The 21,467-nt window shown below is 33.8% G+C and overlaps 1 protein-coding gene across 12 annotated transcripts in view; it reads right to left on the bottom strand.

The window, feature by feature from the left end:
- EPHA5 (EPH receptor A5) overlaps positions 1-21,467 on the bottom strand; it is a 330,237-nt gene that overhangs the window by 41,431 nt on the left and 267,339 nt on the right. For 6 of the 12 annotated variants that reach the window (XM_023638037.2, XM_023638036.2, XM_023638034.2 and 3 more), the window contains 4 exons: positions 13,177-13,242; positions 4,090-4,157; positions 2,637-2,762; positions 1,715-1,900 (listed from right to left, as the gene is read on the bottom strand). In XM_023638037.2, coding sequence (XP_023493805.1) covers positions 1,715-1,900; positions 2,637-2,762; positions 4,090-4,157; positions 13,177-13,242 — 446 coding nt within the window. The remainder of the gene's footprint in view (positions 1-1,714; positions 1,901-2,636; positions 2,763-4,089; positions 4,158-13,176; positions 13,243-21,467) is intronic. The other 6 variants (XM_070262404.1, XM_005608745.4, XM_001501074.7 and 3 more) reach the window with 1 other exon arrangement.

Here is a 21,467-nt window from a genome sequence, read left to right as displayed (position 1 = left end):
TGCATAGGAAATAATTTTACTCAATCATTGTTATTATAATTCTTGTTCCTACAGTATCTAACACCACACACTATCACTGATGTCCGTTAAGGGTCCTTCCCCTCAGGTAGAATATAGTCATATTCAAATTCTGATTTCATTTTATTGTAGTGGTGACCATCTTCTTCATGTTATATTCGTATTTCAAATATTCCTGACCATTCATTGTAGTGTATAATTTTTGTAAAATGCTTTAATTTCTTTTATTCCTTTCAAAGAATGTAGTTTTCCTTGTCCCTCATTTGCATCTCTCTTGTCCCTGCCTCCCACCTTTCTTTAGGAAATTTTTTGTTCTGATAAGACCTCAGAATGTCCTTCTTGCTCCAATCATACCCTTCTTGGGTAGCCTTCAAGGGGTAAATAAGGTATGGGCATGTACCCAATTGGAGGAAGAAAACGCATCTAAGTTTTGAAGAAACCCATAAATCTGCAGGTTATTTTATTGCTATGCTACATTCCTCTATGAATATTCTTACTGGAGATGTGTATTTCTTTGAGAAGTGGAGAAAAACAGTCTCCCAGCAATACTGTCTGATTCAGAAGTTTAACCAATTCAACATGATACTTTGGCTGTGGTCTCTTTCTAGAACTCGTGAGGGGCTTCTACATTCTTATCTGTGATATATTGTGGTGAATCATGAGTTGGGAATTAATCTGTTATTTACCAGGTAAGTATTTTGATTTGTTTCTTTTGTCCTTCTTTATTGTGAAAAGTTGTGTTTTTCTTGTTGCTGTTGTTTTGTTTTTGATATTTACAAGCTAAATGGTACAAATAGATATCCAATCAACTGATAGTAGGTTGAGAACATTTACTGAATAGACACTGCTGGTATGCATATTTGGCCTATATATAACTCAAGACTTGATTACTAGTAACTGGAAGTTGAACAAATGCTTGAAAGAAAGTCTAGGAATTGTTTCTTGCCAAAGTTTTTAGATGGATTTTAGAAAGTGGTATGTAGAGTATGAGGGATAAAGGAAGGAATGAGAATACAGAGAAACAGCAAAGAAAGAATGGATTAAAAGAAAATAAAGGCCTCCATTATGTGTCACTTAAATACTTTCTGGGATGACTGAGAAGTGATTTGATATCCTTATATTGGGAAGTTCACCACATAGCCACATTTATAAGACACAAATAAAAATGTAAAAGATGTAAAATCCTAGATATTTCTGAATAAAAGCTAGATTTGTTTTAACAAAATCATAAGTCTCAAGAAATTTTCCAGTCTTTGAATAAAAGCAATATATTTGCTATGAAGAACTGCTTAAAAGGCGGCAGGGCACCTGTGGTTATAGTTTTAAACCTTAAACTTCAGTGGCTCAATCAAAACTCTCAAGTTAACATTTCATTAGGATAAAAAGTGAAAGAGTCAAGAGAAAAAAATTTGATATTTTTACTCCTTCTTTTATCTGGATACACTTTCTCTGGCACAGAATTCATAGCAACTGAGTTAATACACATGTTTTGAAAAAATAAATGAAATTCAGGTCCATTAAAGACCAGCGTTGATGAGAATCTACTAAAATATAGAACAATTATTAATATTAGAGAGATTGTTAATAACATTATTATGGCTAGTTTTCCCTCTATTTGAAATTAATAATGGCCTAGTAGAAGAAATCCAGTTATTCATGATACACACACACATGCATAATTTGACATTGTACTTACTTTTGGTCACTACACCTTCTAAGTGAATGATGTTAGGATGATCAAACTGCCCCATGATACTTGCTTCACCCAGGAAATCTCTGCGTTGCTTTTCGGTATAGCCTACTTTCAGAGTTTTGATTGCCACAGGTAATTCTCTTTTTCCTGGAAGTTTCAAACGTCCACTACAAACTTCACCAAATTCACCTTGTGATAAAGATGGAAAAACACACAATCTCATTTGAAATCCTTACTCCAATAACACTCTAAAGCACTCTTTGAGTATTAAGGTTTAGACAAAATAGAGTTAAAAAGGGAGTTCAAACTTCTTTATCAACTTTCATAGAAATAAATGGCACATTGGGAAAAACCATCTACAAGTGATCATAAAACAATCTGTGGGTTTGTTAGCTTCATCCATCTCACCTAAAAAAACCTCACTAGACACATTAGAAAAAAATTAAAAGCAGCTGACTGAAATGACTTCCTTCTTCCTTCTCTTTCTACTCCAGCCAGTGCCATTAATGAGAAAAGGAGAAAAGGTTACAGCAGGACAAAAAGGAATTGATTTTAAGAAAGAAATGATTCATAAATAGAATAATTGGGTGCTTGAACTGTGTAAATACTTTTGGGTATTACAAATTATATATGCATAATATATGGGACATAATATATACGGACTATAACAAACAGTAGATGGTGAAACACTATGTTCAAATGTACATATATTTGCTGGTTTATTTTTTTATTTCATAAACTGACATTTGCTGGTCTAAGTATGAACTACACAGAAGGTAGCCTTAAAATACACTCAATTACATACCACTTTGAAAGCAAGTCAGTTACGAAAGATTAAAAACATTCTGCTCTGGAATAGGACATTGATATATTACATTCTATAATCTCAGCACAAGTTAAAAGTCCAAGTTAAACACTGCCTTACCTGCTCCGATAACTCTTTCAATGGTGATGCATGAAGCTTCTATCTCCTTGGCAAATTCATGGACAGCTTGATTAGGATCCTCATAGGTATGGGGATCAATATAAGTTCTTACTCCTGGCAGTTTAACTGTAAAAATAAATGGGCATTAAAATAGAAGTGCTGTGATGGATGAGTGAAATTATAAACTCTAACACTCAACTACGGCTTAGATCCCTACTTCCTGTAATGGCCAAGCTGCAAGGACAGACCCTCTCGAGTTATAGGAGTCGTTTGTACAGCTTTCTCACTTTTATGATTTTAGAAATCTGGATTATTGGTATGTACAAGACATAGACATGTGACGACATATTTGAGTAAATACACCTTTCAACAATAGTGTTCACAGAGTCAGTCTCTGGAGCAAACTAAGACAATTTTGTTTACTAAACTGAACAGTTAAATGCTAGCGGTTTATTTGTTGTTTTGTTATTTCATGTTTCATTTGGAATATCATCACAGAGGATTAATTTTGGTCTTACAAAAAATAATTTAAAACAACTTCTCTGGTGCTTTGGTCCAGTAAGACTGACATGGAAGTCAGAAAGAAAAATAGAAGTTGTACTTCTCGCTCTACCTCTGTTACTCCATGTCGTTTTACAAGAGCCTATGTTCTATGAGGCTCAGTGTTACCACATTTAAAGGCTACCAATATCACCCTCACAGTGTTTTTTGATGGTAAATAACATTAAGTAAGATAGGATAATGAGAATGGACTCAATGCTTTGCAGAGTGAATTATGGCTTTAAGGATTTTCACTTTTCCATCATGGCAGGGACAAAAACAAAAGAAACTCTTTTTGTCATTTACTTGGCAAATCAACTCACAGTATACTATTTAGGAAAAAAGTGAGCATATCAAAATACCATTAATTAGAACTCATTTACGCTAATTTTTCAAGCTCATAATTAAACCTTGATTTTCTGCATTTCTTAAAAGTTTAGTATCTTTCAACTCATTTGAACCAAGGTTGCTGCTACAGCATCTGCTCAGGGAAATTCCTGCTGTAATGCTAGAGAAAGAAGAAAAAATACTGAGAAATTGTATTTATTTAATCTAGTGGTATTATTTAATGATAGATTTCTGCTGACTGTATGATAGACTCGGCTATGAATTAAAATTGGCCTGGAAATTTGGTTTGAAATATAATAGCTTTTTATATTAAGCAAAAAGTTTCTATTCGAATGATTCTAATGAAAGTATGCTTTAAAGAATTGAATAAACCATCCAGCTGTTGCTTAGGGCCAGCCAGCAATGCCCCAAGCCCATATGCTTTACAGGAATGTAACAGATCACTCACATTTTTTAACAGAATATTTTTGGTCAGTTATTACAAATCTCTTAGCCTGAAAAGAAACCAAAAAACAATAACGTCTCCCCTACTTTGTTTTCTTTTGACTTTTTACAATTTGCTTACTGTGCCCATTATGAAAATGCATCTTTTCCTCTTCTGGATCTTGTTTGGCTTTGCTGTAACCACACCGCCTGGAACAGAGTAAGCTACAATCAGCCACGTCTCTGAGTGGTGAATCATATCAAGCCCAGAAGAATGAAATACAATTGAACTGATTGCAACCCTAACCGATTTTCACACTAGAGGTATGAAATAACACCAATACTCCTTTTGGATGAATTTTATTTCCTCAGCCAACGTCCCTCACTCTTGCCCAGATTTCCCTGAGAAGTCTGAAGCCATCCAAACTTATTTTTAAGCTTCTCTTCTCCATGTACTATATGTACTATATACTATATTTTTTTAGTTTTTAATCATTCATAATGGACTGAAATCCCTAACTACCCCTTTTCTGATGCTTCTTGCTCTTCTCTTTATTTACGTGGACATTTCCCTAGGTCCTCTGCACGAACTTCTCCGGTTCTCTCTTGTCAATCCATACATTTACATCAATTTAACTAATACCTCTACCCCTCTGGGTTAATTATTTTAAGAGTTATCACACTGCCAATGGCCTTGGTCCCTTAAGATCAAAAGATTCATATGTACTTCACAACAAATTAGTTGCTAAATCCCAAGCATTATATAACATACAAGTCTTAAGATCCATATTTTCCTTTTCATTAGCTCTACCACCTCATCAATTAAGGCTTTGCTATTTTTCATTTGAAATCCTATAAGTGCCTCCGGACTGATGCCTGGTGCTCTATAAGTGCTTTCCTAAAACTCTACTAGACATGGCTGTAGCCAAATATTGTAAATAAGATACTTTTCTACTGTGTTAGCTGTCTCCTGCAAAGTCTTCAATAAAATAAGAAAGTAAAGATTCTTAAACGTAGACCAAATGCAGATTTTCTATATCATCTCCAACTGTTATCTTCAAGTGTACTAAAATTTATCCTCAAGGATCCAAGATATTTCTCCGTGCTTCCACACATTTGCATATACTGCTTCCTGAAGCTAGGATATTTTTCCTAACAATTTCCACTTAACAAAATACAATTCATTTTTTGCCTTCTTCATGTGTTTTTTTCTTGATATCCCAACTTAATGAAATCTTTCCTCCTCTGAACCCATCCTTCTGTACCCCTCTCCCGGGGTGACTCCCATTCTAAAATGCACATAGTCATTTGAGTATGTTTTTTGGCTCTCTTACTACTTGTCAGTTTCTTGAATGGCAGTAACTAGCATTCATCTATAAATTTCTGTGGTGATCTAGCTTCTGGCTCAGAGTCGACACCAAAAACATTTGTCACATTGATGAGTGAATAAATGAATGAGTGAACGATATTTTGATTGTATCTACACAATGACAAGTGTCTGGAGAGGGAATACACTGATGAATACTAAGTTGATGTAGTACATGATTAACCATATAACACTAAAACAACTGACAAATAAAAATATTTAAATTATTTTTAGCGAAACTCTAAGGGAGTGAATTTACTATTCATATGCTTCGTAACAAAAATGAGTTTATTAAAAACACAATTTTCATTTATTTCTGCATAAAGAAAATACAGCCAAAATGGCAGATTGACAACATACTTTCATTACAAGGTTGGTTGAAAACTACTATGTGATGCAAACGAAATGTCCAATTGACGTGTACTAATGAGGACTGTCTTTGATTACATATTCTAGGATGCTTCTTAAATATGTGGATATTTTTATATAAAAGGAAGCCTGTTTTATTCTATATTGTTTTTTAGTGTGTATTATACATGTATTATCAAAATAGATAACCCATCCTTATGCCATTTTTTGAAAAGATACAATTATTTTCATTTTATCATGTTAAAAATTGGCAATTTAAGAGTAAAGTACAGATGGTAAAATTTGAGTAAACTTGAAGCAATATACTTAATACATACAGTGTTTTTGGGTGAGGAAAAGTACACAGTGGGGATCTGGTGACTGTTCAACAGTTATTCATAACACTTAGATGCATTTGTCATTCAAGAGCCCTTAAAGACATCTTGAAAAAACCTCACCACAATGAAGTAGAGAAAAAAACAAATACATAAAATCATTCTGAAATTACATTTGGTCTATTCAAGCTGACACTTAAAGTATTTTAATACATTGCTCATAATTTTTCTAGATATTACATTATTCTTTCAATCTTTAATGTATGTGCCTCTAGAGAGAAATTATTGATACTTTTTTAAACCAATGTTTTAAATACAATTGTGTGAAATCCTGAAATTTATGGTTTTTAAGTAATACCGACAAAAAAACCTTTGTTAAAGGAATTCTAAAGAGACCTAAAAAGTATACAAGTTCTTGTCGTTTACATTAGAAAACAAACACCCATTCAACTCTCCCTTCAATTCTCCCACCTTCAAAAACAAAACGAAGCTTCCAAATGTGTAGCCTCAAACAGTCTTTATCATTAACTAAGCCTCATGGATTTTTAAACTGCATACAAATTCCTCATATGAAAATGGAAATAAAACTTTGGATCTCACCTAATGATTTGGGAATACCTTGGTGAGGAGTGGTTAACATTTTAACACCTAGGGTGGGTGTCAGGAGGGCAATAGAAAGGAGTTATTTTTGACTATGGCCATCTCTGGAGCTCTATAATATATACGGCAGCCTGTCACATTAACATATAAAATTAAGTTCTTGAACCCCCCAAAGCATCATTAAAACAAGCCTCAACAAGATAGAGCAACCTAAGTGCAGCTGGTAGAGACTGGCACTCAAGCAGTGGTTCAGCCTCGCTAACAGAGCATTGCAGGAAGCCTGTTCATTCTGTGTCATCTTCTGTACCTGCACCAGATGCATAATTTTAACCCATCAGACAAACAGTCAATAAATATGCCATTCTGTACAGAAATTACACCTCCTACATTCTGGAACCAATTTTTTTTTTCTGAATGGAAAAGAAAACTTTCTTCATTTGGCTTCATATCGCAATTTTAATGAGCTTTGACATCATTGTACTAAAAATATCTGTAGTGCTGTAATTAGAAGAATCATCTTCTAGTCATTTACACTCATTTTTTTCTAGAAAACAATGTTTCATTTTTCAGTAGTAGAGGTGAACATAAGAAATCATATTAAATGTAAGCATTATTCATATTAACATTTATTAAAAAGTCATAGAGAGATGCTTAATATATAAACATAGCAATGACTTTATGGGTAATTTAGAAATCAATATATCTTCTCCCGCATTTATCCTAAGAAGTTGGTTGATGATATTAACACTGATCTTAAAAACTGGGCCCCAGCCATAACATATAAAATTGGACATTTGAAATTTCCATAGTACATGAGATAGTAAACAATAATTTTTATAGGTGGATAAATGTGCCAATGAGTAATTTAGTTCTTGGATGTAAATTAAGGATTTGATAATAAAATAAATCAAAGGTATGAATGTCAAGACCTCCAGGGTACCAAGCGATACACAGAATCAGTAATTTGCTAAACGGCACCCTTATGGCCAAAGAGGAAAGATGAATGAATGGAATAGCCAAGTGCAGATCCTTGCTCAATGATAGTCCTCACAGAATCATGTTTTTTCATTGCTTTAGCCTACAAAAAATAAACACTTTTCACCTTAATTCCAAACAAGGTGGAGCAGGGTGCAATGGTGGGAGATGGAATGGTTTTACATTTCGGTTTCTTTAAAAGAAATGCATATGTAGCATTAATGAGCATATGCAGAACTTAGCTCAGAAATGGACACTCCTATATTGTTCTTATATTGTTCTATTTTCCAGATTGATTAGAAAATACTTTACCTATACTTTAAACCAAAAATGTTTAAAGTTGACAAATTCCAGCAAAGATTAGAGTCAATATGTTTTGCTTATGGAAAATAAAAGCTCCTTGTAATTTTAGCCTCTTTTAAAACCACATTTCTCCATATATGCACACTCTCTCGTTCTGACATAATAATGACTTCAAACGCTGTATAATGCTGTATTTAAGATTTTATTGCTAGAATCTTAAAAAGAATAAGTTACAACATTTTGGGAAACAGTTTTACTTTTTCATTTCAAGATTCTCTCCAACGAAGCAAAGCTAGTTTTAATAAAAGCTCAGCTAACTCAGCCTCATAAAATAAAGAAGCATATGAACATTAGCTTAATAATATATCTAATAAAACCTGGAAATAGATTGTTTTGTTTTACAGGATCACATTCTTCAATAAGAATGTGAGTGAAAATGCAGTAAAATTGGACATTGGATATTTAGCCTGTCTTGCTAGCAGGACCTTAAGATTCTCATTAATATACTCCTCATTTGCATAGTAGCATACTGAGATTTTGAGTTCCTAATAGATAGATGTAAGTTACACACAAGAAATGCAACTGATCTACTATGTTTGCTGAAAATTCTCAAATATACTTCTCAAGGAAAATGTACTCATGTTGAAAGACACACTTTCCTTGGATGTGGGAATGGAATGACGATTACACCATACAAAATGAGGACATAGCTTGCTAGGTTCCCATCTCACATTCTATCAAGGATACTAACTATTCTATGATTAATAGTAATGTGAGAAGCTAAGTTATTTCTTATTTTATGCTTTACATATCATTTTTTGTTTCCACATTCTAAAAGACAAAGAGAAAATGTCTTAAAAATAACACTTTCTAGAATAGTGTAGTACATATGAATTTGTAAATTTTTCATTGATGAGATCTTCAAATCTTTTCGAATTAGAAATAATAGGAAGATGAACAATTTCAAATACTTCAAATAACTCAAATATGAATTGTAGACTTTTCAATATTAAGTTAAATTTTAATTGACAAAATTTTGATATAAAAACATTTCATAAAGTATTACATGTGAGGATTAAGTCTCTCTGTTTTCAACAAATTTTGTTCTAATGCTAGAGTAGATAATTTCTACTAATTTTTAAACTATTTCATGGATGTGACCATTGGATTTCTAAATTAGAGTAGGCCAGCTTAATATCTTCTGTAGTCTGAGTTTCCACAGGTATTATAAAAAGGGCTTTTGGAGCAGTTCATAGTTATATTTTACATAGCAAGCCTTCAATTGGAATTTAATGTATTCTATATATATTGCAAGAAAGCCTCACATCCTCCTGCCGAAAGCACTTTAAATGGGGCTCTAGAATATTACAAAGGGATGATTCTATTTTCTATGTCTCTTTCCCAGGTCTACAAAATGGAATAGTACTTCCATATACCTCCCCAGCAGAAATCTTGTGAAGATGAATGAAATAATCTGTTGTGTGCATGAAACTAAAAATTTGCTTACTTCAAATTTCAAGAATATAGAGAAAAAATCAGTTCATTGACAAGTTGAGATAATAGTTAATGTTTTGATGTAATTCATGATCCTTTCGGTCAGAGAAATTTTTTAATCTCTGCATTATGAGAGACGCTAAAGTTTATCCCTTGTGTCTCTGATTAAAAATATTTAAAATTTTTTTCTAAAAAAACAAAACTGATTTCCTAAAAATCACAGAATAAGTAAATGAACAAAATAAGAACTTAATATTTTTATTTTCAGAATAGTGAACTCCATTTCCCTTGCCACAATAACCCCCCAGAAGAAACAGTAAGTGGTATGAAAACACTAGAAAGCATGAAAACTCATGAATGAAGAAAATAGCCTGACACATGTTTGAACTTAAGAAATGCAAGAAAAAGCTGCTTTGGGACTATTGGTTATTTCAGACAGACATAATAAATATCATGCTATAAATATATATTAGCTTTGTAAGCATAAACACAAATGAATACAAGGGATAAATGGTAATGTTATTTTAGAAAATACACACATGAATACCTTATTTACATTAAAAACAATTCAACACTGGATGTTTGTAAGAATAGACTTTTTTTGAGAAGTGAAACAATGATTAGAGTCTCAAGTCAGTTGTGATGACATAAAATCAACGATCACTGATAAAAATACCTCTGCTAAAAATGTGGGCAGTTTCGGGGATAGGGTGCCTAAATCTAGACATCTGGGTTTCATTCAGAAATATTACAGATACATCTTCCATCACTGGGTAGATTTCAGTGAAAGCAGGAAGAATATCTGAAATATTAGCATTATATATATATATATGTGCACAGATTTCACAACAAAGTGGGCAACTAGATTGATGAAAAATAATTTGAGATCAAAGGTGGCAACATGTAATTACCAATTTCATCTTATAAATGGCACACTATACATTTGAAAAATAATGGAGCATGCTTTCCAGGTGGGAAATATGCCAAAGTAAAACTCAGAACTCCAGAGCCTTGCAGAAGCTTTAGTATAGTTGAATTGCAGAACCAAAGATCTAGGTCAATGGTTTTGAAATTGTACTTTTCAGATCCCTAGATTTCCGCAAGGTATATTAAGGTACTTCTAAAAGCCAGTATATTTACAGTGGTCAATTTTAATGTACATATATGCATTGCATTATATTAAGATCAAAACCAACCACACATATATTCACTAGTAGTCTTTCAAGAAATGAAAAACTATGAAATTCCAAAATCTCAAAATGTCTAACAAACTTTCCTCTATAAATGCAAATATGTCTGTTCACAAATGATGATGATACAATGTTCCTTGGAAATTATTTATGTGGTAATTGACAAATGCTGGTATGACTATACATACAAAGTTAGGTGGCAAGACTTCAGGTCAAGATTCCTCAGTATTTTACTGATTCTGTTAGGAAAATTGTTCTTCTCAGCCCTTAATTTCCACCATTTAAGGTTGTTTTCTCCCAATGCTTTAATATAAACAAATAACATGTTTAACTGAAACCTCGTAGTGACTTGAAATTATAAAATGGAAGTTTAGAAAACAGCAATAAAAACATTTTACCTTCCATTTTTCTCCAGTAATAATTTTGGACAACTTTCTTACAGCCTAATTTATGTACGCCCAATTAAAGTTTGTTTCTTTTGCTTTATTATGTTTTGTTTTACTAAGAATGCATTAAAAAAATTCTGGTTCTTCCATAAACCTTTCCATGAAAACTGTTAGCATTTTATTGGGTACTTAAGTACATCTATGGCAAAATCATTTCTCCTTTTTTTTGGCACACACACACAAATATACACGCACACACACAAATATACTCACTGCCTCAATAATTGGTAACATTATTTAAAGATAATATGAGAAAAAAGTTTTCATCTTAGATTTCTTGGCTTGTTCTTTGTAAAGGAAGCATTCTGCCTTCCCACTTTTCCTCTTTTCTTTTATTTGTTTACTTTAGAAACTTCCTGAAGCCAAGTACACAGTAGACAAAGATACCATTTTAAAAATCAAGTATTTTAAATCCAGCTAGAGTTAGTTTTTGCCAATACTTCTTAAGCCATGGCTTCATAAATGTTCATACTCCCAGTAAGGTCTCTTTGAGATTTAGTTCAAGGGAAACCTGAATGTCAATCTTCATTTTTTCCTGAGAAGTAAATTCTGCCTACTCTGCTTCAGTGATGATTTATTTCTTATAACAACTATACTCAAGACTCAAGTAGACTGGCCAGCCCCGTGGCCAAGTGGTTAAGTTCTTGTGCTCTACTTCTGCGGCCCAGGGTTTCAACAGTTTGGAACCCGGGCTCAGACATGGCACTGCTCGTCAGGCCATGTTGAGGCGGCGTCCCACATACCACAACTAGAAGGACCCACAACTAAAATAAAAAGCTATGTACTCGGGGGATTTGGGGAGAAAAAGCACAAAAAGGAAAAAAAAGGAAGAAGATTGGCAACAGTTGTGAGCTCAGGTGCCAATCTTCAAAAAAAGAAAAGACTCAAGTAGAATGAGCAATTCAGTGACCATTTTTCTAGTTTTTCCTAGAGCAATAAAAAAACCCCCAAAACACAGTGTAAAGCCATTTATTTTATACCTTGGCCATTGCCACATTTTCAGGGTTTTATGGTTTGTCACTGAAGCCTCAAGCTTAAATAAGAATTTCCTGAGTAAATTAAATAATTTGGAACAAATCTGTACTTTCATATTAACTTGAAAACTTTTTTCAAATACAAAAATTTCAAAAGACTGAGAAAAAGATCTTTGAATTTTATCAGTTTGTTTACTCTCTCTTGTTCTCAGAAGACCAGTATCCATTCCACCGCTTCTCACATCTACATAGGCATGCACACTCATTCACACCACGGTTATTGAACCAACAAAAATTAATTGACATCTAGAGAATACAAGTAACAATTTAAAATGCCTGAACGAAACCCTATAATTCTCTAAAAGGCATTTCAGAATCTTTTCCTTGCGAATTTCAATACAGTAGCACAGGGATTTAGACTCTAATCTAGAAAGAAATTATCCGAAGTATTTCACTTTTTACAAGGTAGCTCACTACTGTCTAAATCTGTGAATACAGCTCTCTGGTCTCATGTTTTAGCCCACAATTTTATAGCTATAACCCAGATACATATTTATGATTTGCATTTGTAAATAATTGACTGTCTTATTTGGAACTGATCCCCAAAATATGCATATTTTTTACTTCACTGGTATCAAATTAGGAATAGCACTTCTAATGTCTGAAATAATTCAAGGTTAAAAATCTGAAGTAAACCATGAAAAGTACACGTGGTTCTGTTCTCCAATGCCACATGTATCCACAATAATTATGAAAATAGAAGAGCCCAGGTATGTTATGGTCCTTCCATGGTTCTGGGAGACAGAACAGGTGATTTCACCTTGACAGAGTAGCCTTCTACTTCCATGTATGATAATGATTTTAATCTTAATGGAACAACAAAAACAGCGACATGTTAAATGTAAAACAGATTCTACAATCTTACCACTTCCTGTCTTAAATCAAGACCATGGTAAAAGCCTTGGAAGAGATGTATGAATGCTTGACATAGGGATGAGGTACTATATGTATATTTTACTTGAAATTGTCCATTGTGAAATCACTTGGGAATCAGTTTCATTCTGCTCTGCTGTTAAGGCATAACCAGTGTACTAGCGGTTAAAATGTACACAAATGGAAAAAAAAAAAAAGGAATGCTGACGATCATACATATAGGTGGGACATCACATAGGAGTGAAAGTGGGAAGGGAACACTAACCATATTAGGCTTGGATGGGCAACAGCGCACAGGGAAGAAGCCCTTCCACAGCCACATTCGCAGCAACTGAAAAGCAAACAAGAGAGCCCAAGATAAGGAAGAGATCCCACTCCCTCTTATAGCATAAAGACACTATGAATTTAGACAGGCGTCTGCTTTGCTTTTCAAAAGCAACAATCCCTACATGCATACAATTAATTTCTTTCCACAATGCCTTTCAAATTAAGAAGCATTATATGGATTTAAGAAATACAGAACTGTATTAGTTATTTTTATTTTACTTAAAATGCTTATTCAGTAGGAAATATAATGAGCCCATGTGTTTGATTATGCAATTCATATAGACATACAAATAAAGATGTAAGCCCATTTAAATATATCTTTCCTCAAAAATTCCTGCAAAATTTATATTCGGAAGACATTCTAAATAGCCTTTTACAAACATTTTGCATAGAACCTACAAATTTAGAAGGGAGAATAATGCCTCGCTCATTCGACCCATAGATTTCTTATACCAGTGGCATTATTTATCATAACCTATTGAAAATGTTATGCTTATGTGACTTCTCCAGTCACTTATGGAAGTCTCTCAATTTAAATTTACATTTTCAGAATTAAAAAAATGTATCTCCAAATATATACTTGCAGAGCTATTGCCATATAAAAAAAGCAAACTATGTATAATACATGCACTTTTCTGGATATCACAACACTCAAAACTTTTAAAAATTTTCCACATACTCAGAGTAAAAAATCCAGAAAATACCAAGCAAATTGCTTAATAAAATGCACTTTATTGTTAGAAACCACATAAACTGATAGCAGAACATAACATAGAATTTATTTAGTGCTTCAATGCATTCACTTTCCAGGATAGTTATGAATAGCATTTATAATGATTTCAAGAGAATTGTGGAATGAGCTCAGTAATGATACTGTATACAAGCAGGTTAGGCTTTTGTCTAAAATACGTCTATTTTGAACTTTATGTGAAATGTATCTGCTCTATTTTATAGCAAATAAGGAGAATAAAATAAAATATAAACATCTAATAAACCTGGAAATGCTAATAAGGTAGAAAAGTATTTCCAAATCAAATGCAAACGGATCTTTTTTAAAGGAAGTGGGCATTGTTCTGTATATTTTCTTTGGAGTATTGATGATACTATAATTTTTATTACTACTAAATGTCTGAGAATTTGGGTGCCACTAAAATAGAATCATAGTAAATTAAAAATTTGGCTACTATGACATTTACTTCCAGTTTGACTGTTTATTATATATATATTTTAAAGAATATGCCAAATAATTATTTTCACTGCAGAGGTATTGAAAGTTAAAGTCAATGTATTTCTTAACACAAAAATGTTAAAATGTTTAAAGAGTCGGTAAAACATCTGTAAAATACCTTGACAAATCTTGATATACTTCTTTATAATAACATTTATTTCATTAGTGTCTTAAACAATTGCTGATATCTTGTATATGTTAACTTCCCTACTGTTTCTGTTTGTATCAGCACTCAGATTACGGGTCTGCAAACTAAAGCCCATGGACCAATTCTAGCCTACCACTTCTTTTTGTAAATCTAGTGTTATTGGAACACAGCCACACTCAGACTTGTTGTTTATGGCTTCTTTAGTGCTATTATGACAGAGTCGAGTAGTTGTGACAGAGAATGTAGGGCCTGCAAAGCCTAAAACATTTACTACCTGGCCCTTTAAAGGGAGTTTGCCTTCCTCTTGTCATAGACTGTTAGTGTCTTGAGAGGAAGAGGATTCTCTGAACTTTTATTTCCTTCACAGTTGAAGCATAATAATTGATACCTGTAAGTAGTCAGTGTTTTACTGTAATTGGTATTAACTAACGGCATGATTATCACAATTTACTGATACTATCTCAACTGATATTATCTAAATTGAGGTAGTATCTCAATTTACTGGTAGTTTCCATATATATGCTAACTTCAAACAGCATAGTTCCAGTTCAATTACTAATAAATAAATAATTGATGGTTGACGAATGTATCCAATTGATTTTTAGTGATAAAATGATGATGCTGTCTCCTAATAAAGTACAAACATCCTTCTAGTGAAATGTGCACAGTTTATAAACTCAGGTAGAATTGTGCTTAGGGAGGCAACAACTGCACTGTGATTGGCCATTACCTGATAGGATTTATTTAATACTTGGTCAGTGTTCTATGACTCAAAACACACACTAATGATTCTAAAAATAATAACATTTCGTTCAGTCCTCTTAATTTGAAAAACTATAATGTTTTTGTTTTACCAATTAGTACATACACACACACACACACTCATACATGCAATTCACTGTAACATCAATCCACAAATTTTAGTCCTGAAGAATTTAAATCACTTTACCTATCATTAGAATTCTAGTTTATAGTTTTAACAAAGTTTAATCAAAAAATCTGAAATTATATAAAGTCAAACACTTGTGCTTCTATTTTTTCTGAGTCATGGTTTTAGATCCACATATTCCCAAATGAAGTATACATAGGAACTAAATAACTAATTACATTCAGACCAATTCTTATAAATACAGAAAGGTCAATGTAATTTTTTAAAAAATCATTTCCACAAAATACATTTTCTAAAGATTTAGTGATCAGAGCAAACTGTGAATTAATCTGTTATGAAGAAAATTAAAACTGAAGTTCCTTTTCTATGAATATCTGAAGTGGAATAATAACAAATAACTCTTTTTAAATAAACTCTGAGGATGCTGTCACAGTAACACCTCAGCACCAGACAGTATAAAGAATATGTTCTTTCATTAATCAATAAATACTTGGAGAAGTACAGGTTGAAAATTCTTACAAGCCCCAGAGATAACTTAGAAATAGAAACCAAAACGTGCTAGAAATATCAACTGATGTATGCTATGTGAGCCACGGCTCAACACAGAGGACGTCTGCATTCCCATCAGTTTTTAGCACCTGGCAGCCTGTAAGCAACTGCATGCAGCTATAACAAGAGCAAGACTACAGGTTGTGGATAAATGATGACTTAAATTCTTAAATTCTTAAACAGGAGATCATACCATTGGCTAAGAAAAACACTAAGAGCCTAACAGATAAATGAGAGAAAGGCAGAAAGAGTAATTTCACAAAAGAACTACTTTTATTAGATGAAAAGTATTTTTAGTTTACTGGTGAAAAAAAAAGGGGGGGAAGAAAACTAAAAGGGTGCGTAGTTCACCCATTTTAAATAAAACAACAGCAAATGATGGTACTCAGTGCTGGGGAAAACAGAGTGAAGCTTCTACCCTCCTAAGTGGCACCAATCCTTTAGAAAACAATCCTCCAAAACCTATCAACGAGCACTAAAAATGTTCTCACCTTTTGACATCACTGTGTAACACAATATTTAAGATCACTGTGTTTATAGTCAAACTAAGAGTAGTCCTGGATGTATCCATTACTAAATGCATAGTTTTGGGTAAAGCAGTCATTGACATAAATGAGATAACAATAGAAACTATATCACATAGGGTGGCTTTGCAGAATGAGTTTGACAATCCATGTAAAGCTCTCTCCACTGTCCTGGGACCACAGTCAGCACTTTAAAAGTGTTTAACTGATATTGTTATAACAACAGTCATAGCAAAAAAAGTGGGATGCAGACAACTGGCATGAGGCAGGCCATAGATTTTAAAGGAACTAAGTGACTAATAAATATTTTTCAGTAAACAAAATATATTTGTGGAGTCTGTGATGCAATGAAAATAAACATGATAATTTTTTAAAATTAGGTAAAAATCAGTGTGCAGAAAAATAAAATGATGGCCAAAATGTATACCAAACTTCTAAGAGCTATTGTATTGGAGTGTTACATTAACTCACATTATCGAACAGTTATTTTAGTTTTCTCTGATTTCAAATTATTTGTGCTTATTTAACTTTATAATTTTAAGAAAATTAAGCAAACTTAAACAATTCTAATTATGATGCCTATCGCAATATACGATCATTTACACCCTATCAGTTTTTAAATGATAAAAATAATTTAAACATGTAACAAATATTTACAACAAAAGAAGTTAAAGAAATTGTTCACTGGTAATTAACACACACAGTCTTAATTGTTTAATATATTTCTTAAAATATCTTATAATGCAATAACTTTTGCATCTGTGTCTTAATTCACTGCTACTCTTCTAACATTTAGTACTAATTTCCTGATGAAGCCAGGCTAAAACTGCAGAAATCTGTTTGCAAAAACAGGGAAAGGAATAAAAAGCAGAATGATAACATATGTGGTTCCCAAACTCTACTCTTCATTCTCAACAGTTTTGACACAAATGCATAAAATTATTCCAGCCTACAAGAGCAGGTAATGCAAAATGGATAGAAAGAGCTTTTTATTTAATTCGTTTAAGTGTGTTTTTGAGTAACTCTGAGGGGAATGACACATCTGTAACACATGCTGGGGTTTATATGTGCAGTCTAATCACTATTTCCAAGTTGCAGTCCAGACAAATAGGAACAGGTTACAGTTATATGCAGTAACTTTTTAATCTTCTTTTCCAGCTCTCTGTTTCCTTCTGACTATAAAGCTTCTTACCCCCCATCAATGATTATATGTGTCTCCCTATTACCCTCTAGGTCCCTTTATCAAAAACTGTTCTATCTGAGCACTAGTGCTTGGTAGATGAGTTGTGAAACATCGTTTTATCTCTTAGTCTTACCTAACCAAGGTCCAAGCCTGGCACTCTCATACCTTGCTGTGAAATAATAAGAAATATATAAATTGGTCTCTGCTCTGGTTCCTGACACGGAACTCTTAAAATCCTTGTAAATAAGAGTGCTAGGAGAATCTTTTATTCTAACATTTAGTCTTTGACCCCAGTTCCCGACCTAGAGTTCCTGAAACCCTTGTAATTTCCTAAGTGACAAAAGAACTAGCAGCATCTTTTGTTCTAATATTGGCCTTTGACTCCATGGTTACTAACACAAAGCTCCTAAATCTCTTGGAATTTCCTGGGTGATAGCAGTTTCATTTGTTCTAACGAAGGGACTCTGGATGGGTTCTTGGCTGGAGGCTTGTCTCCAGAAAGACCAAGCATAATTAGAAGCTTGGAATTTTCAGCCTCACCAGCCCATTCTCCAGAGACAGGAGAGAGGCTGGAAATGGAGTTAAAGATCTATTATGCCTATACGATGAAGCCTCCATAAAAATCCCGAAAGTATGGGATTCGGAGAGCTTCTGGGTTGGTGAACCCCAACTCCACAAGACAAAAGCTCCTGCACTCAGGACCCTTCAGGATCTCACCCTATGTGTCTCTTCATCTGGCTGTCCATCTGCATTCTTTTGCATATCCTTTATTATATAATAAACTGATAAACATAAGTGTTTCCCAGAGTTCTGTGAGCCATTCTAGCAAATGATCGAACTCAAGGAGAGAGGTCATAGGAACCTCCTATTTGTAGCCATATTGGACAGAATTTGTGGGTAACCCGGGGCATCTGAAGTAGGGGGCAGTCCTGTGGGCTGGGCTCTTAACCTGTCGCTCTAACTCCGGTGAGTGTCAGAATTGAATTGAACTGCAGGACACTGAGCAGATGTCGAAGAGAATTGCTTGGTGTGGAAAAAAAAAAAAAAAAAACAAAAAAACCCACACATGTGGGATCAGAAGTGTTGTGAGTGTGGTAGTAGTGTGATAGTAAATGAGAAACACACAAGAGGAGTGTGTCTTTCCAACACATTTCCTCTCTCCTTGCATTTCCTGTTCCAAACCTGAAATGTCCTATTATAATATTCATCATAGAGCTAAGAATTCTGGGACTCACAGAGAGCAAACAGCTTTCTCAAGATGACACTGATAACAAGTTATGGAGGTAAGATGTGGATCCAAGTTACTGCCTCAAATTGTATTGGAAGCACGATTTCCTCCTCTATATCTTCCAGGTTCTTTCATTCCCACCCACTCACCAGCTCCATCTCCCTTTCTCCTGTTGAAAATTTGAAAGATTTTCATAAAGAACCCTGATATGAACATTTTTTGCTTCTTTCACTAATAGCTTGTTACAGGGTTAAAAAAATTTTAATAAATTAATCCCATAAAATTACTTATAGCACTCAAAATGCCTTTATATAAATTGAGCCCTTTCTGCAGCAAAATACACCAAATTTTGTTTGAAAGTCATAAAAGATGGATGCCATAAAAATACTCAACGACCCAAACTCTACTATTATGCAGATGCATGTATAAAATAGAGATCAAATCACATAAGCGATTGAGGTAAACCTTAAATAAATTACACTCATTTCAAGGACTTCTAAAATAAAAACAAAACCCAAAACTCTACAAATCTAAGTGCTCCATGTGCGGTCATCCCTTTGTCTTAAGGACAAAGTCACAAAAACAACGAAACAAACAAAAAACTAATTCATTTTAACTTTGGAATCAGGAACTCTCATGTCCTACTGAAGACAACGATGAGAACCTGGGAATATCAAACTCAGTGAAAGCAGAAAGAAAATTTGAGGTGAATTATCTTTAGACTACACTTCAATTGGTTTATATGCCAAGCTATACTTCAAAGAAGATTCACTGCACTTCTTTTAATCATTCTAATGGGCCAGAGATCATCATCATAAAACAGGCCCTTCTTCCATGAATGCCACGGGTAAAAGTGTTGATGAAACTAGCAAATGTTATTGAACATGTTATGTTCAGTTTGCCTATTCCAGGATATACTTGGAAACTCAAAATGAATTTCACCAAATATTAATGATCTTTTGTAAACTTTTTGCTGCAGTAGTACACACAATCATTTCTATTAGCAAACATTTACTGAAAATCTACATGTTATGCTTTAAGAATAAGAAATTATCGGGGCTGGCCCCGTGGCCGAGTGGTTAAGTTCGCGCGCTCCGCTGCAGGCGGCCCAGTGTTTCGTTAGTTCAAATCCTGGGTGCGGACATGGCACTGCTCATAAGACCACGCTGAGGCAGCGTCCCACATGCCACAACTAGAAGAACCTACAACGAAGAATACACAACTATGTACCGGGGGGCTTTGGGGAGAAAAAGGAAAAAAAATAAAATCTTTAAAAAAAAAAAAAAAGAATAAGAAATTATATATAAACAGCTTTCTGCTCACATTATATAATGATTCTACACCTGGCTACAGATTAGACTCAAAAGGTGAGATGTAAAACAACAACAAAACAATGCCCAGGCCTCACTCCAGAAGATTTCAATCACAACACCTTGATTGTGAGACCCAGGCATCAGTGCTTTTCAAAAGCTGTTAGTTGATTCTAAATTTCCTCCAGGTTGAGAATCACTGATCCAATAGGTACTCAATAAATACTTGTATTGAATGATGTGTCTTATAATGTCTTAGGGGAATTGACAATGAATACAAAGAAAAAGGTTTGTAATTAGCATATTAATAGTCTGCATGTTAATAAAACCTTCTAAAGTACCTGGAGGTGTTTAAAAACAATTTGTTCTCTGGTAAGTACTTTAAATAATTCTCCTGCAACTTATTTACAATGTTAATTTATATTATCTACAAATGAAGACTGGTTTGTTTAGTAACTATAAATTTCATCCTATCCTCTTTAAACTACACATTTTTTTTCCTAACACTTATCTCTACAGGTTTCTTTTAACTGCAAGTTTAATGTTTAATGAAAGATATTTTTGTACTTCTGTATTTCAATACTAACTACTTGGATTAGCTAGGAGCCATAATATCTCAGGCAAAATAACAAAATTGTGAAATTATCTTTATTCAGTGTCCCCATTTTGCCCTTCTGAGCTACTGGACCACAGACTTACATAAAGTTATGTGAAAGTAGAGCTCAGGTTTGCCACACACATGTCAGGAAAGCCTTCAAGACATGGTGAATATTTTGATGTAAAGATTTTCTCTTTGCACTGTTGCTGAGCCAGAGTAAACCAGAACCATATATATTTGTATGTGAGAAAGCTCATGCCATTAATGAGGCAGGAAGAAATGGAGATGAGGGTAGGGAGGGTCACACTCAAAGGCTGTGGAAAGCCTTGTAGACACAGAAAACTGGACACCCCATGTGCATTCATGTCTACATACCTTCCTCATCACACGTGGTGGACCAACTCATAAAATTTCTCTTCATCTTCCAGTCCAGCTCAAATTTATCACTTCTGTACCCCTTAAGGCAAAGATGATCATATCCTCTATTCTACTGTTGCACCAATTTGTTAAAAGTAGGAGATTGATTGTGTTATGTTGAAAATATCTGATTGCACCACTGTCTCTCTATTAGC

This window comes from Equus caballus, chromosome 3, assembly GCF_041296265.1.
Source record: "Equus caballus isolate H_3958 breed thoroughbred chromosome 3, TB-T2T, whole genome shotgun sequence".
Classification (NCBI taxonomy): Eukaryota; Metazoa; Chordata; class Mammalia; order Perissodactyla; family Equidae; genus Equus; species Equus caballus.
This window is presented reverse-complemented; position numbering and strand designations above follow the sequence as displayed.